Here is a 16522-nt window from a genome sequence, read left to right on the forward strand (position 1 = left end):
AGCTCTCTTAAGGTTAGGGTTAGGACCATTGATCAACAGCCATGGCCTCCTTGACTCCGCGCTCAAACCAGCGTTCCTCCCTGTCCAGGGAGGAACGCTGGTTTGAGCGCGGAGTCAAGGAGGCCATTTACGTGAAAAGGGAAAGACCATCTCTGAATCGAGGAGGGGGCCTAAGGGTACATCTTTCGCCATCTTACAATGCTGTGATTGTAGCCATTCCCCAACTCTCTGTGAATGGTACTCACGGCCATTGATCAGTGGTTGTTGATCAGTGGTCATGAGAATTTGCATAATTATGATTAAGGAACTGACCTCCGAGCCCATTGTCCCTTCAGTGGGCTGGTTTCAGTCATTATGAAAATGTACTGTTTATAAGATTTGGGGAAACCTGCAGTCAGCTGAGACTGAAGAAGTCACTTGGATGAGTGATGAAACGTTTCTCCCACAAAACGCTACGTCCAGATGAACAGAATCATCTTTTGGAGATTTACTTTCCTGGATGATTGAGCATGCATCAAGATGTAACACTAATATTTTTTTTAAATGTACACTAGTATGATAAGACAGTTACCATGGACTGACATGAGTTAAACTTAAACATGAATTATTATTGTTATTATTAATAACAATAATTTACATAAACCTATTAAATCTTTGTTGTAATGAAAATCAATCAATCAATAATAATTGTCGATAGAACGAAAGTCAAAATGGAATTTCTTTACAGATTTGTCGTCAGCTCTTAAGGATTTAATTATTACATGATTTATGACTCATCACATTTTTGGTTATGATTTATGATGTATGTATAATAATTTATTATAAAAACCTGTATTGGATTAAGTAGCAGAATGTAACTTTTGCTAACAAATTAACAATTTCAAAATTGCAGCGCAGACTTCTTATTCAGCTACTCAGCACCCTTACCGTAATCTCGGTAATAAAGTAGCAACCAAATTCAAGGTGACTTTGGTAATTGCCCTCAACAGACCAGGTTTTCTGACTTGACTTGACCCTTCTGGACTACACAGCCGGGGGTATGAAGTACCAGAACCTCCAAGCTTTTGGCCCTTTCTGGCATGTCGTGGCAGGCCGTGGTATGTTACACTAACGAGTCCATGGTTTGCGGTATTTTTTAGCAATTGCAGTGTTACATCCACTAGGTGGCACCAAAAACCTGCCGTAGCCGTTTAGAATTGCGACATGCCGTAAATCAGCTGTCGCAAAAACAAACAAACAAGAAACGTGGATACTACTTTCTAATCATTAATTAATGTTTTTATTGCTTTTATTATTATTTCAACGCATGTTAATTAGTGGGTAGGTGACCAGTGTCCGGTCATCATGTTCGTGCTGGTGGAAATGGTCGACACGGTGCGGATTCCGCCGTGGAATTTTCACCGGCAACTCAACGAGGCTGTTGCGGAGGAACTGAACAAGAAACTGGCCAACAAGGTGATGGAGACAATTCTAGCAGACTTAGGATCAATTTTCACCACACAAAACATAAGCTGTACTAACAGTTCATCCAGGGTCCTTTATAAATTCATCCTCTTATTTTTAAGCTATACGCGTGGGTGGCAAATGCAAGGAAAAACCCGACCTCTGCACTGAGTGGATTCAGTGGCTCTGTTATTCAGTACGATTTGGTTTCACTTTGCCCTTTAGCAGATAAAACTAGTGTAGGTCACTAAACAAAGGGCTTAGATAACTCGAACACCTGTGTGAGATCTTGGAAAGCACTCACCATTATCATCGTTATCACTAAAACATAAAATGAGGGCGTATGTTGTGGAAAGTGATCATCCCTCTAATAGAGTTCAAGAAAGGCTAATGTTTCCATGGCATCTGGTGACCCTAAACCTTGCTGAGACCCATCCAGGTTATCTGAACTACTCCTGTGGTCAGAGCCTGATCAAAAAAGCCTTTAGATACCCATTACTAGTCTCCTTCAACGGTACAAGCCTTTAAACACTGAAGTTCTTGATAGTTCACCTCATGAGTAGTACTTTGAGAAGAGATGCAATGTATTGAGGCATCTTCAGTAAGAGAAGACATGGCATTGCCACCTAGACTTGAGATACAACAATTTTAATAGGGAATTCCATTTACAAACATTTTTAGGATAAGACTGGTCTTTCTTTCGGAAACTGAGCCTCAGTGCTGTAAATAAACCTGCCATCATCAGTACTCTAACCCATAATGAGGAATGGAAATGATTCTGTGAGAAATGTAAATATTTACATGTCTTTAAAAAGTGCACACAGCTCTGAAAAATATTCTTTACTTTGTCTTTTTGGCTAAAAAAAAAAGATACATTTAATATTATTCCTTAAAAATATGTTGCTACTGTATTTATATTAGGCATATAGCAGAGTCCTGATTTATAGACAAGAAAGCATTTATTAGCAAGCACATAATACCAGTATTTGGCAGCTAAAATACTGAACATATATTGTCCTTTTAGCAGAAGTTTGTGTGTTAAATTGTGTAGTGCTGTGCTTACATTAGGTGGTCTATAACGTGGGACTCTGCATCTGCTTGTACGACATCACAAAACTCGAGGACTCCTATATATTCCCAGGAGATGGAGCCTCTCACACCAAAGGTATGACGATCATCATCAAATAGCTGAGACAGCCTTGCTGTAGTTGAGTTAAAGTCATATACTGCTTGTAATACCTCAGACATCAAAGCAAAACTCACCTTTTTCTACTGTTAGTGCACAAACAAGGTAGATGGTGGTGAGTGGTACCTCCTCCTTACCTTCTCTGGTCTTTGTGTCAGTTCATTTCAGGTATGTTGTTTTTCACCCCTTCCTTGATGAGATCCTCATCGGCAAGATCAAGTACTGCAGTCAGGAGGGAGTTTACGGTAATTTTTGACATCTGCACAGCACCATTTTAACACATGTGTCTGCACGTTTATTCTCCACACCCTCAGAGGAAGGTTAGGGCGGCAACAAACAAGCATTCTCCTTGCTGACTGATATTAGCCTCGAAACCAACCATCAAAATCTCCCAGAGTTCAGGGTGACATCTTTAGAAGTTTTTTTTAACCAGTATTTAAGCTATTAACTGTGCAGTAATGCAGAGACTGTCTACAAATCAACATTTTGGAACCTTTTGCTTAAAAAATATAAATAACTTGTCAGTGTCTCCAGTGCCAGAAGCTGCCACCCTCATGTATGCTTTATTGGTACCCTCCAAATAACTTTCCATTATGGTTAAGACAGTATGGAAGGCACAGCAGGAACCTACAGAATGTCAAACACTGTATCAAAAGATCATAGAAACAGGAGAATACAAAATCAGTCCCACCGCATCATTCAAAATCATGGATGAGCTCATCTACCGTGTTGTCAAACTTACTGCACAAGACCCTGTTTCAAGTCTACATACCAAACAGCTTTCAGTTGCAGTTACTGGAGTGTTACCACCACGATCATGGGATTTTTTTTGGCTTTAAATATTGGAACAATTAGCACCGTGCGTTGTGAATTTTAGTAAATCAGTTTGGACGCTTGATTTAAATATTCTCCTCCCTGTTTTTGTGCCTTTAGAAAGAAGTTCATATGCAAGCGGGTCGGTCGCATCTTATGTGCAGTCTTCTCATTGCGCAGTCTTTGTAAATACTGTATATAAAAAAACATCATTATATATGATTTTTGATTAAAATATTTTCTACAAGGTATTTAAAGATGATCGTGAAGCTTTTCTTTAAAGTCTGCTTAAGAAACTTCCTGTGTCCCTACTTTCATCTGCAGCAGGCAATATAAAAGTACCTTTCTAAAGCACTTCTCTGCTTCACAGTGACCATGGGCTTCTTTGATGACATTCTCATCCCACCAGAGTCACTTCAGCAGCCTGCAAAATTGTATCCTGACATACGTTTCTGTGAATTACATAAAGTGCAGGTTTGTTTCCAAATCCCTGTTCTTATAATCAAAATGATGTTTAGGTTATTTTCTTAGCTTAAGTGAAGCCTTCCTTAGTTGCCACTTCAGTGATGAAGCCGAGCAAGTTTGGCTTTGGGAGTATGAGACCGATGAGGGTGCCCATGACCTCTACATGGACCAAGGAGAGGAGATCCGTTTCAGGGTGACAGATGAAGTCTTTGTGGATACGTCACCAACAGGCCCGGCCACTGCCGCCTCTGATACGGCGGCACAACCGGGACAGTCAACGGCACCACCGAAAGAAGACGGCGGGGAGAAGAAAGAGGCACCATATACGCTGATTGTAAGAAAATACACTTTCTTATCGTCTTCATTAAACATCATAAAGCTGTGTTTTACTACCGCAATCAGTTTTAAATCAAAAGTCAGATGTGACTGAAGTGCAGTGAAATTGCAGACTTTCAGCTTTTAATTCAAAGCGTTTCACAAAAAAAAAGAGACACTTTCATTAATGGAAATACAGAGAGTTTATAGCAAAGTGCAAACTGCTGGTTACACTCAAGGATAAGAAGGTAAGATTAGATCTCACCTGAAAACATCTAAAAGAGCAACAAGGAGAAATCAAGACGAACTTGACTGACAGATAGAGGAAAGTATGAAGGAGTGATAAGCCACATAATACCGCATTGCCTGTCAAACATGGAAGTGTTGCAGTGGAAATGTTATTGCATATATACATATAGACATACCTGTGTAACTGGTTTACTGGTGTTTATTGATGACGTTACCCATTTTTGAAGCAGCAGGATAAATTGTGAAGTGTAGAGCGCTGAACTCGCTGTTGAGATTCAGACAAATGGCGCAAAACTGGATAATGACCCGAATTAAACTGTAAATTTAACTCAAGAAACGGGAGGTTCTTCGGTGGCTGAGTCAGTCACCTGACACCCACAAATACAACACAAACAAGCAGCTACTGAATGAGGTAGAGCATCTCAAAGGAGGAGACGGAGCATTTGGCGATGACCACAGGTCTTTCAAGACTTCACAGTCACTGACTACAAAGTGTTTCCATCCAGTTTTTAAAAACTATCTCTATTTTTAAATGACAATTAACCAGTTGATCAGTTAATTCTGAGCCTTTGTACATGACGGACTTTGTATAAAAATGTCTGGAGTATTGGGATACATGTACCGGCGTTACGTATTGAAAATACAAAATATGAGTAACTGTATTTTGTTACAGTTACCATTTCAAGAGGTGGTATTCAGAATAAAGTTACTTTGTTGAAAGCGATGGATTACACAGCGGTCTTTTCCTGTTTCATATGTTAGGCTGTGCGCTCTCTATTTTTGGTAATTCCACGCTGGTGGAAACCCCAAAAAACATGCATTAAGAAGCTCCAATGCCTGTGTCTCAATCTCGCGGCCCAGGTCACCTCTACATGCAGCCTGCATTATGACGTGAAGAAATATTTTTTAAAATTATTGTTCAAAAAATCTTTTAATATGAGGGCAACAGGCAGAGTGTTACAGGCATAGCCCTAACGAATGTAGCCTCATGGGCAGTGTAGTCCAGTTGTAAGTAAGCTATTAAGACTCGACTGTACACTGTGTTCGTGTTTTCCTCCGAAACAATAAGTTCTGTTGAAGCAGCCTTTCAACGCTTCTCTCTGTCTCTCGCTAGCAAAGTTGACCCAGACAAGAAAGTAAAGCTAGTTTTTGGTTACGAGCCCGACACGGAGCCCAACACATTAGCCAGAGGTCCCTTTACTACGGTTTGGAGCCGTGGACCTGTTTTATATATGCACGGAATAGTTTTCTATATGAGATCGCTGCAAAATTTGCAGCCTTACCTAATGTCCACCCTACTGTTACTCATTTTGGAATACATTTTAATAGTAACCTTCCCAACACTGGTAACACTTAATGCAATGCTTTCCTTTAACCCCTTGAATTAAAGCTCGCATTATGACTGATCGATATAAAATCCACTGCAGTGATGTTGAGAGGCAAAAACGACAAAAAAGTGCCCAACAAATTATGGCGCTAACTGTAACCGTGTGGTAATTAAGGCGTTGCCTTCATCTGTATGGCTGAAGGAGTCAACCAGGTTTTTCTTACCAAGCTGTCTCTAAATGGACACAAGAAAAGTTTTTTTTTAAACCATCCTTTTCATCGCTCTAGTGAAAGAAGTAATTACCACTGTGTGACTAAAGTGATCAAGACTTTTGCATCCCTCTGTGTTAGGCAGTGGGATGTGTTGTGTCAGTGTCACAAGCTAAGAAAAAAAAAACAAGAAGGCAATAGCAGTTTTGTTCTCTAGCTTTTCTGGGGGGACCACCTTTGGAGCTAGACCTCGTTTCTTATGGTCGTGCTGTTCGGTCTCATGAAAATGATGCTGGGAGCTCGGACATCTAGAGATAGCAAGATAAAACACTTGATTAAAGTAGATATTTCCTATGAACTCCTGACTCCTGTTTGCAGTGCAGTAGAAGACCATAAACTTTGCTATCTTTACCTAACCCGACTGATACAGGACATTTACATTAGTGTACAAAGAAGTAAGAGGAAGGTGCAGCACTGATGCGAGACAAATATCATTACATTCACGTCTAAAAATGGGTCACTATTAAAATGTTATGTGTGTGCATGTTAAAAAAATTTATCAAGCCCCAAATAGTTTTGTCTCTCTTTACTCATGCATACAAAATTAGGTACATGCTTATTTATAGATAACTTTTTAAATGCTGGATTGCAAAATAATGTCAAACTTGTGGCAGTGGAGCTTTTAGCTTTTTGGAAGCTTTTTTTCTGCTGTTTCTGTGTTGTGTTGTGTTCAGACCCGGAGATCATTTAGAAGCTTAATTGATGCTTAAAACTGGAGAAAATTGATGGAAAATTCATAACGAACAAGACCTGTAAGCAGAATAGATAATGTGAGTGGCATCTGTAAAATCTGAGTTCTTCCATAGTGACAAGTTGCTTGTTACGGCCCTAGCGCCTCTCTCTCTCCTGAGGGTGCCTGTGTGGGCGTGTCCCACTACCTCCCCTGCCTGAGATGCCACCTTTCCCTCCTGTACAGCTGACTCCCATCAGCAATTAAGGGTATTTAAGCCCAGAGCAGGGTGAGCTCTGGGCCAGAGTGCCATTTTGTGTGGGCCTAGCTAGTGAGCTGAGTGTCTTGTGGTGGTTCCAGTTAGTGAGCTGTGTATTGTGGTTTCCAGCTAGTGAGCTGCGCTTTCCTTTTGACTTTTTGCCTTACTGACCAACGCCTGAGTTTTGTTTGTTTCTTTTATGGTGATAACGGCTTGTCCGTCTCTTTTAGTTGAATTACTTCAGTAAAACTGTTTTATTTAACTGTTTTGCCTCCCTGACTCCTTTTTCTGACCCGGTCACTTTTGTTACTTCCCCCTCCCCGCCTAGACCCCTCAGGGGAACGTAACATTGCTCTTTTCAGCTCTTCAGCTTTATGTGAAAGCATAGTAGCCAGCATTGATTTTCTTTGTGTCTACTACACCAAGAATTGAAGTATGATGTGACCGGTATGTATACGTTTTCCTGAAACAAGAGACCTACACAGCCTTGTGGATGTGCAGTGGCTTGAACTCTTCTAAAAGTCAAGGATCACACCCACCCTGACCTTTTCCACTTTTTGTTTCAGGGCACCATCTGTGAGCCAGGGCTCGGGCTGCTGTCATGGTGGAACAGCTAGCACTGAGTCATTAACGCTAGCTGTTCAAACATCATAGCTGATCTGAGGCACGAGGGACCCTCGGCAAAGGTCGCTGAACCCCACTGTTTTGGTGCCTGTTTCCACCCATGTGGCATCCGTGTGATGGAGAACCAGTTCTTCCTTGGTGCCTTTTGAGCAGCAGTCCTTTCTGTGTCACATGCACAACGTGGGGTAATTTAAAAGGGACGAGACAGTTTGTATGGAAGCACTGACTTTATGCAAGAATATTATTTACCATTTAATGTAATTAAGTTGAAATCTTTCAGGCAGGGGGGAGAAATAAGTGTGACCCTACTGTATATATAAACTGCATCCAGCGGCAAAATCAAAAAGAATATGTCACCAGCATTGCATGTTGTAAAAGATGTTATTTTTATTTGACATACCTCCAGGATCTGCTGCACACATCCTCAGTGTGTGCTAACCTCCCACCCCTTCCTGTTTTTTTTCCTCCACAATAAAAGTCGAAATGAGAGCTAGCTGCTCTGTGGATTTTTCATTCTGTGTGATTATAGAAAGTATATCAGAAAGGATTAGTGAGCAGCCTTTAAATCCTTCAGTGTAATGGGCAGTGAAGGACACAGTCAGATCTGCCCTCTGCACACTTAATGTCAGTCTACAAACACAGATGTGTTTATTGTGCAATCAGTGGGCTGTTTCATGTGACAACTGCATGGTTGATGTTGTGAAACAAGGACAGTCTGCGCTGGAAAGGGAGCAGCAGAAATGTTACATATGAACTAAGTCAGCATTTGAATAAGTAGCGTTATGTAGGGTACAAAATAATGTGAACACGAGCTCATTTTTGCATCCTGACTCTGTCAGCAGTCATCAGTATAAATCTATAAATGCAAAGCCGTCAGTAGCAGCGCATAAACGACATACACGGTGAAACCAGCCTTCACCACACGAGGCTGGCATGGAAGTCAAGGAATGAGGGAAGTCATTTTCTCTCCCACACACAGTCACATCACGGCATCGGAATCTCCGCCAGCTGCGCAGACTCACCAGCACCCCCCCCCCCCCCCACACTCGCCCCGCCTCTCTCTTCGTCACATCAGGGTTTTCCGTCGATCTGCGCGGATTTGGCTTATTTATTTAATTACTCGTTATATAATACGCACTGACTTAAAACACACGCACTCACTCCCTGTCCGTCCTCAGCCTACTAACGGAACAGATGCAGTAAGTATCATTTCTGGGAATGCATACGTGTGTAAGTGCCAGCAGAGAGGGTGTGTGTGTCAGTGTGTCTTTGTGCTTGGATCGGGACGTACTGTATTCTTTGCACGCCTGATTGACAGTCAGAGCTGGATCAGAAAAAGACAGGCTTGATGTGTGTTTTCCTGATTGTGTGGAGGATCGGTCGCCTTCCGTCGTCTCTCTGACTGTTGACGAAGCCACTTTTCACCCTGCTTTTGTTCCAACTTACACAGAGCACACAGAGCGCTTTATCCGCTTATTTTTTTCGCAGAAATTGCACACTTGCAGGTGTGAGTCGAGGAAAATGTTTCTTTACGCTATGAAAAACGAAAACAAAGGAAACGACAGTTTATCCGGTTGTAAAGTGTATAATAGTGGATTCTCTGAGGACAGACTTCGCAATCAGTCAGGCCTTTCCATCTAAATTATTTTTGCTTGATTCATTTTGTCATTCAGATGTTCTCCAGCTGTTGCATGTGGGTAAAAGTGAAAACTGTCGCTTCATTTCTTTCCCCCCTCTGTGATAAACACCTTAAAAGTCACCTATCATTCACGCAGAGAGCTGCTTTTCTTTAAATTTAATTTAATTAATTAATTTATTTGCATGCAGACTGCCATATCAGGTGCTAGTATAAGTGGGCCTTCTAGTTAGTCCTCTGGGATTACACTGACGTCACGAACGCGCCACTCTCCGCGGACTTCTGCAGCTGTTTTGACGTCACGTAGCGTGCCTGCATCATCAGATGAGTGGGCGTAAAGAAAAATACACCCTACACACACACACACACACACACGCACACGCGCGCGCGCGCGCGATATCCTACCCAGTTTATATGAAATATAGGCTATTAGTGTTATATAGTGTTATATAGAAATATAGTGATGTTAGTTTTCAGGACCATGTTATTAGTTTTAGTTGAGTAAAATTGATACATTGGAAGTGGAATTCAGGTAGCTGTAAGTTGAATATTATCAATATTTGCAAAGAGGCAATCCCAAAATGAGTTTATGCACTTATCCAAACACAGAAACAGCTAAATAATGCTTTTAGTGACTCTTCTTAACCTGAAAGGAAGAACTGAGCTTTAACTGTGTCATCATGTGCCATGTCTTATACATCTGCACTATAGGACCTCTGCTAAGGATTTAAAAATGTGAGATGTTGGCATCCAGTTGCATTGCTCATCTTATTAATCTGTCAGTGACAAATCTCCCAGCTTTGTGAATCATTATGTGCATGGAGGGCTGCAGATTTATAGTGTATGTATTGTTAATTAACGCGATTTACACTACTCGCTTGCACAATAACTCTTCTCCTTCAACGAACTTCATCTATCTATATGAAGACATACATTTGGATCTAGTTCTTTGAATTGTTTGTGGTTTTTGGCTTCAACCATCAGGCCAAAATATGACAGCTCCTTGATCTCCCTGGTCTCTCTTGCTCTCTGTTTCCTCACAGCTAGTCCTCCTAACAGACCTGAGGCAACAGCGCTGACCTGAATTTCCCCCAGACCTGTTTCCCAAACTGAGGCGGGCCCCTCTGAGCATACGGGCTAACAGATACACAGGAAGACAGACAGCAGTGTCAGCAGCTACATCTACAACATCCCCCCACCCCTAAATCGTCCTCTTCTTTATCACGTCTGACATGGCGGACCCCAGTCTCACATCGCCCTCTGGGACCCCTCTGCGTTCCCCCAGCAGCTCTGTCACCCTATCCTTCCCCTTCTTGAGCGAGAGGAGCCGGGTGTGGGAGGAAGGAAGGGAGCAGCCCCTGCCGCGAGAACTGCCCAGCCCACTGCCGACCAAACGCACCCGCACATACTCTGCGTACGTATCATTAGATTATTTACAAAGCAGTGAGAGATGAAAAGTTCTCATGCACTTGCATCTTACTTCAATGTTTCCATCTCTTACTTTTTTAAAAAAAAATGCTTGGCTTACATTTAAGAGAATAATCAGAACCAGAATCAGAGAGACTTTATTTATCCCCAAGAGGCAATTAAGATACTGCTTTAACTTAAGTATGCTTAAGTTAAAGGTATATAAAATAGTTTAATGTAGTTCCACCTTGACTCAATACAGCAGCAACATTAAACTATCTGATCCAACACTGACCGACAGGTTACCCCAGGTTGCTGAGTACTTTTACCTGCTACAGAGTAATTTTAAATTGCAGTATTGTTACTCAGAATGTGTGAAGGACTGACACATCGTGGGACGATTGTGCCTCAGCAGATTAGTGCTCTCGTCTCTGCTGTCGTTGCGCCGTGACGTTGTGAGGCAGTGTGTGTGGGAGCAGATTTCATCAGCACTTCATCTGCTTTTCTCACCTCCTTGTTAAATGCTTCTCTCTGTTATCCCACGCCTGCATTTGTCAGGCTGAAAGAGTGTGACCCATTAAATGTATCACATAAGCATTGTTCCAGACTGCTTTTTGTCTTATTTGTTTACTCTCCGCTGGAGGAACAGAACAGCTTTTGGACTATAAAAAGCCTATTTTATTGTTGATGTAAGCGATTTCATTGTCTTCCTCTTTCTGTCCACAGCACTGTGCGCGCTCACTCAGGTCCAGTTTTTAAAGGAGTATGTAAGAACTTCTCCAGGTCACAAGGTCACGGTTTCATCCAACCTTCCCACGGCGGTGAAGACATCTTTGTTCACATCTCAGAGTGAGTGGAAACAAAGCTGAACGCACAGCAGACTAATATGTTGTGTTAGCTGAATAAAAAATAGCGGATCTGCAGTGTCAACTGCACAGGAAGGACAGGAAGAACTGAGCAAACATCTCTGTACTTATTTTCAAATCGAAAGCATTTTTCTCTCTCACTTTATTACTTCTCTTACTCTGAATCCAGGAAAAGCTCATCTGTAGTGATTTTTTAAAATGATTTTTTGACAAGCAATGTGGCAAATGTTAGTAAAGACTCTGCAAACTGGTGCAAACTGATTATGCAGGATGATCCTGTTACCCTGGGGCTGTCTTCCAATTTTCTTTCTATGAACGGATGTCTGGACCTTATTGTGTAAAGGGAACAATTCCTTTAAAGAGAGCAGTCTTACATTTTGGAGAGGATTGAGTTGCTTGGATGAGGCGTTTTACTACTCTCACGTCTGTTTGTGAGAGTGGAAGGAGGAGGCATGTAGCTTTCTCTGTCAGTACACATAAATGTAAAAACAACAGCCACTGTTTTAAATCTTTTTAAGTTAATTGGTAGCTCAGAGGAGACGAGAGATCGATGTTAGGCTCTGAATGGAGGGGAAAGAGCTGCTTTCTCCTCTGTGTGCTCTAGCTCCACACTTCATCATGTGAATGGTTTTGGTATTTTCCCAAATGTCAGCCTATCCCTGTAAGTCGCTGCTTCTTTGGTTCATTGTGCAGTGTGGAGGAAATTTAGACAGAATAGTTAAAATAGAAGCGGCTTCAAATGGTCGTGATTTTCAAACAGGTTCTCACATGTTGTGTGAATAACGCGAAAAAGTTAAAAACAGATTTTCTGTTGTAATTTTTACATAAGCGGATTATAAATTGTTGATGGCGCCTCCTGTACAGCTAGGAAATACTCATTTGACCCCCTGCTGATTTTTGAATTTCCTAACTCACAAAAAAATGATTTGCATGTGACTGTGTGAAATAAGTCTTTGATCCACTACAAACCTGCAAGAATTCTGACTCTCACTGATGTGGCACACAGCTTACAATCAGTCAGTTACACATGTTTATGATCCAAACTCATTATGCACATGTACCACATCTGTTGACAGTTTCTCCCATTCCAACCTCTCCACTATGATACTCAAAACCAAAGGCCGACCAAGGGACATCAGGGACAAGACAGTAGACCTGCAAAAGAATGGAATAGACTAAAGACCTTGGTCAGAAGGAGACACCTGTCTACATGATTACTGGGAAATGGAAGAAATATAATATCAGTCGTCCTCGATCTGGAGCTTCATGCATGATCTTGCCTTATGGCAGCGTGGACCACAGTAACCAAGAACACGCTGCAATGGACTGAAATCTTGCAAGTCCCTCTGCTCAAGAAGTTTTACAGTTTTACAATGAACACCTAAATAACTCAGAGAAGGATTAGAAGAAAGGATTATGGTTAGGTGAAAGCAAAATCTAGCTCCATGATGGGTCAAGTTTTGGACCCATGGTGGGTCTCGAACTTGACCCGCATGGAAAAAGAGAAATATTGAGTATAAGTCAAAGAACACCACCCCCAAAGCCAAGCACAAAGGTGGAGACATTATGCTTTGAGGCTATTTTTCTGCTAAGGGTACAGGACAGGTTCAGTTTGTTCAGGAACTAATAGATGTGGCAATGTACTGCAATCCTCCCTCCCTCAGGCCGAACACTGATGGGTCGTTGATGGGTCTTCTAACATGACACTGACCCAAAACATACCGACAAAGGAGAGGCTAAAGAAGAAACACATTAAGGTCATGGAGTGGCCAAACTAGTCTCCAGAAAATCTGTGTCAGGGCTCTGTGTGCGGGCAGGTGGAGATGTGGATCCAAGTGCAGGACTCTCAGATGGAAATATAACTGAAAACCACAGCTTTATTGCTGGCACCAACAAAACAGAAACCAAACATGAAACCACTAACTGGAACACACAGGCAGGATCTGAGGGTACGACGCGACACTGGGTTGAGGACAACACAGGGCTAATATACACAGGGTGGTAATCAGGGAATGGGTAACAGAAGGGAGACACAGCTGGGGGAGATCAGGGCTAACGAGACGGGGGAGCTAAGCTGCACACACTAACATAAGACAAAGACTTTCACAATAAGACAGGAAACAAGGAACCACTAAACAAAGATGCAGACACGACACAGAGACAGACTAGACACTGAACAGAAACTGCAATACACATGAGAACCCCTCATGAGATGTGTGCAAACCTGGTGACCGACTATAATAAACTGTGCTAACCAACAAAGACTTCCCCACCACATGCTAGGTCATGTTTTGCTTGAGGATCAAATACTCATTATTACTCAATGACATGCAAATCATTTGATAACTTTCATGTAACCTGTTCTTTTTTTCTGGATTTCTTTTGTTGCTTCGTTTTCCATTGAATCTACCATATAAATTAGAGACTTTGTTTTTTGTAAGCAAGCAAACTTACAAATTCCGGCATGGATCAAATAATTGTTTCCCTCACTCTGTGTTCCTGTCAGCTTTTATCCTCATTGCAAAGCAAAACGCTCTAATTCTGTTTCATTGTCCTGAATTTTCTACGTTTCAGCATCGAGGGGGAATACGTCCCAGTCGAGGGAGATGAAGTCACATACAAAGTATGCCGGGTCCCACCCAAAAACCTGAAGGTGCAGGCGGTGGAGGTGAAGATCGCACACCTCAAGCCAGGAACGAAACATGAGACCTGGTCTGGGCAGATCATCAGCTCGTAGGGAGGGAGCTGTGGGCCTGTTGGGCTGCACTGGACTGGATTTGGTGTGCGCTGAAAGAGGGGCTCTGGGACTGACACTTTTTTTTTTAAAGGTTTTCCTTTCACAGAAAACATGCCCGGTGTTAATAAGAGTCAATAATGAAGTTGTTTTTGTGTCTACCCTACAGAGCTGACATGTCCTGTTCAAAAGTGTCCACTGCTCTCATGAATTTTGTTTGGGATTGTAAACTGACCTGCGAGAGCTTTGAAAGGATGGGTCTGTAAAGGATGAAAAAGTAGAAAAGACATCATGCTGTTATATTATTCTGAAAACTGACATAAGTGAGGAGTAAACTGGGCAGAGAAAGTTGAACAACAGGCTGGATTCGGTTTTACTTCCCCTGATAGCAGCTCACCAAAGTTTCAGGGATCACATGTCTGGGTCAGATCACTTATCACAACATACTCACATGTCCAACTTTGAACAGATGAGTAGGAACTTTGTATTCAATGTGTTAAAATATTTTAAAAATAGTATTAAGTCTGAGAAGATCTAAAGAAGTTAAAACTGGTTTAGCATTAAAAACCCACAAAAACAAAATCCCTACAAATCTTACAGTAACTACTTCCATATTTGCACCCATGACAGGACCTCCTTTTTGTTTCAGATCACCATTTTAAGACACACAACTGAGAGGGAAATGTTCTTCTGTGTTATTGTCAATGTTAGAGTAAACTTTTAAATGTTGTCTGTTGTGATGGGAGACCGAGGCAGACAAGATCAAACATTAACATTTCAAAAATATGAAATATATACAGGTTACTGCAAGCGTTTCCTTTAAGAATAACCACCTTTTACTGTATTGTCTTGTTTGTGATCACTTCATTTTATCGTTCGCTTGTTGGTTTGTTTGTGCGTCTCTATGTCAGACTGCTTTGTTTTTCAAATAATGCAGTTAAAAGTTGCACTTAAGAAACTTTCAATACGAAAACTGCAGCGGTACTCGAGACATTTGTCTTAGTTTGTTTTTAAAAAAATCCTTTCGTCAAAGGATCTGGAGCCATGGATTACTTGTGTGTACATTTTGTTTTCTGTTCATAGAAACATATATGTGTGTGATTTACTGAGTCATTGTGATTGTGAACTGCCAATGCGTTCTCATCCCAGAGCGTCAAATCCTGCTGTTCTCTCAGATGCGGCTTGTGTTGCCAAATTATGCATAAGATGTCCTTTGACGTCTGGACCTCAACACACTGCCTGTGGCATTTGTGCACGCTGCAAGTTAACGGTCCTCTTTAAAGTCCACATGAGGAGGTTGCAGGGATGGTGGTGCTGCAACTCAGAAGATAGTTTGCCAGGATTCATTTGTTTGCTTCCTGTTTGAGAGCTTAAATGTGGTTTACTTGGTTTTTGCTGGATGATTTTAGTTTTCAGGCCTAATTATTTCACCACTTTCCTTTCGCTGTACTAACTAACAAATGCAAAAATGTGAAAAATAAAATCCTGAAAGATGGGGAAAAATGTGATCCCAAAGGGTTTTTGTTACACACCTAATGTCTAAACCTAAAAGGCCACCGTGTGTGTGCGCCAGTGGCTTTACCAAAACGGGAGTATTAGACGCCATGAGAACGAGAACGGGCTGCAACCAACTTGACTGCAGAGTTGCAGAGCTGGGTGCCAATAGTGCATATTGTCATATTGTTGTTCTTCAGGTTGAAAACTGTACTGTAAATCATTTTATGCATTCCACTGAGTCTCTGTCTTTCTGTCAGTGTCACTGCCTGATTTTTTTTAGTTTTTTCATTGTGAAATTTAACTTCATTAATTGGTGTTTTTGTCTTTCTGTAGACGAGCCACCGTTGTGGTAATCCTAGTCATCACTTCTACTGAGCCTTGAAAGAACATTAAAGCAGGTTATGATTCACTTGACTCTTGGAAGGTGTGTCTATTTTGAAAAATGCTTGACCACTGCAACTCAGGCAGCTTGTGTGGTAGACGGCTTGCAGAGGAAATGGCTGTTTCTTGTGGATGTAGCTGCTGGAGAGTCTTGTTTTAAGCTGTTAAGCTGTTATTATGTATAAGAAATAAGCACTGATAAAAAAAATCACATAAGTAAACAAGGAAAAAGGTGATTTTTCTTTCCCTTAAACAGTTTATTAGAGACTGATTAATTTTGCTTTTTTTTATTTTTTATTTTGCTTCTAACACAATAGAAGTTCTCGTTGAGACCATTTTAAATGTGAGTATGTGCTGTATGAGTAACAAGCCTCTATGGTA

At 41.4% G+C, this 16522-nt stretch overlaps 2 protein-coding genes across 2 annotated transcripts; both read left to right on the forward strand.

The window, feature by feature from the left end:
- The first annotated feature begins 1154 nt into the window (after positions 1–1154).
- polr3h (polymerase (RNA) III (DNA directed) polypeptide H) lies at positions 1155–8113 on the forward strand. The gene is made up of 6 exons (XM_026165642.1): positions 1155–1455; positions 2512–2608; positions 2788–2874; positions 3813–3876; positions 4007–4241; positions 7563–8113. Exons 1-6 carry the CDS (start codon positions 1345–1347, stop codon positions 7611–7613), a joined length of 645 nt encoding a protein of 214 aa, XP_026021427.1. The 5' UTR covers positions 1155–1344; the 3' UTR covers positions 7614–8113.
- A 552-nt stretch (positions 8114–8665) lies between these two features.
- On the forward strand, positions 8666–16174 carry csdc2b (cold shock domain containing C2, RNA binding b). Its single transcript, XM_026165646.1, has 4 exons — positions 8666–8819; positions 10300–10670; positions 11390–11512; positions 14104–16174. The coding sequence occupies exons 2-4, from the start codon at positions 10489–10491 to the stop codon at positions 14264–14266; spliced, it is 468 nt and encodes a 155-aa protein (XP_026021431.1). The 5' UTR covers positions 8666–8819; positions 10300–10488; the 3' UTR covers positions 14267–16174.
- Positions 16175–16522: the final 348 nt, after the last annotated feature.

The sequence above is a fragment of the Astatotilapia calliptera genome, chromosome 4, assembly GCF_900246225.1.
Source record: "Astatotilapia calliptera chromosome 4, fAstCal1.2, whole genome shotgun sequence".
Lineage (NCBI taxonomy): Eukaryota > Metazoa > Chordata > Actinopteri > Cichliformes > Cichlidae > Astatotilapia > Astatotilapia calliptera.

Coding starts and splice junctions, on each gene's coding strand:
- polr3h (XM_026165642.1), top strand. CDS start 1,345: ATGTTCGTGCTGGTGGAAATGGTCGACACGGTGCGGATTCCGCCGTGG. Junction 1,456..2,511: donor ACAAGAAACTGGCCAACAAG/GTGATGGAGACA, acceptor TGCTTACATTAG/GTGGTCTATAACGTGGGACT. Junction 2,609..2,787: donor TGGAGCCTCTCACACCAAAG/GTATGACGATCA, acceptor TCTTTGTGTCAG/TTCATTTCAGGTATGTTGTT.
- csdc2b (XM_026165646.1), top strand. CDS start 10,489: ATGGCGGACCCCAGTCTCACATCGCCCTCTGGGACCCCTCTGCGTTCC. Junction 10,671..11,389: donor CGCACCCGCACATACTCTGC/GTACGTATCATT, acceptor TTCTGTCCACAG/CACTGTGCGCGCTCACTCAG. Junction 11,513..14,103: donor ATCTTTGTTCACATCTCAGA/GTGAGTGGAAAC, acceptor TCTACGTTTCAG/CATCGAGGGGGAATACGTCC.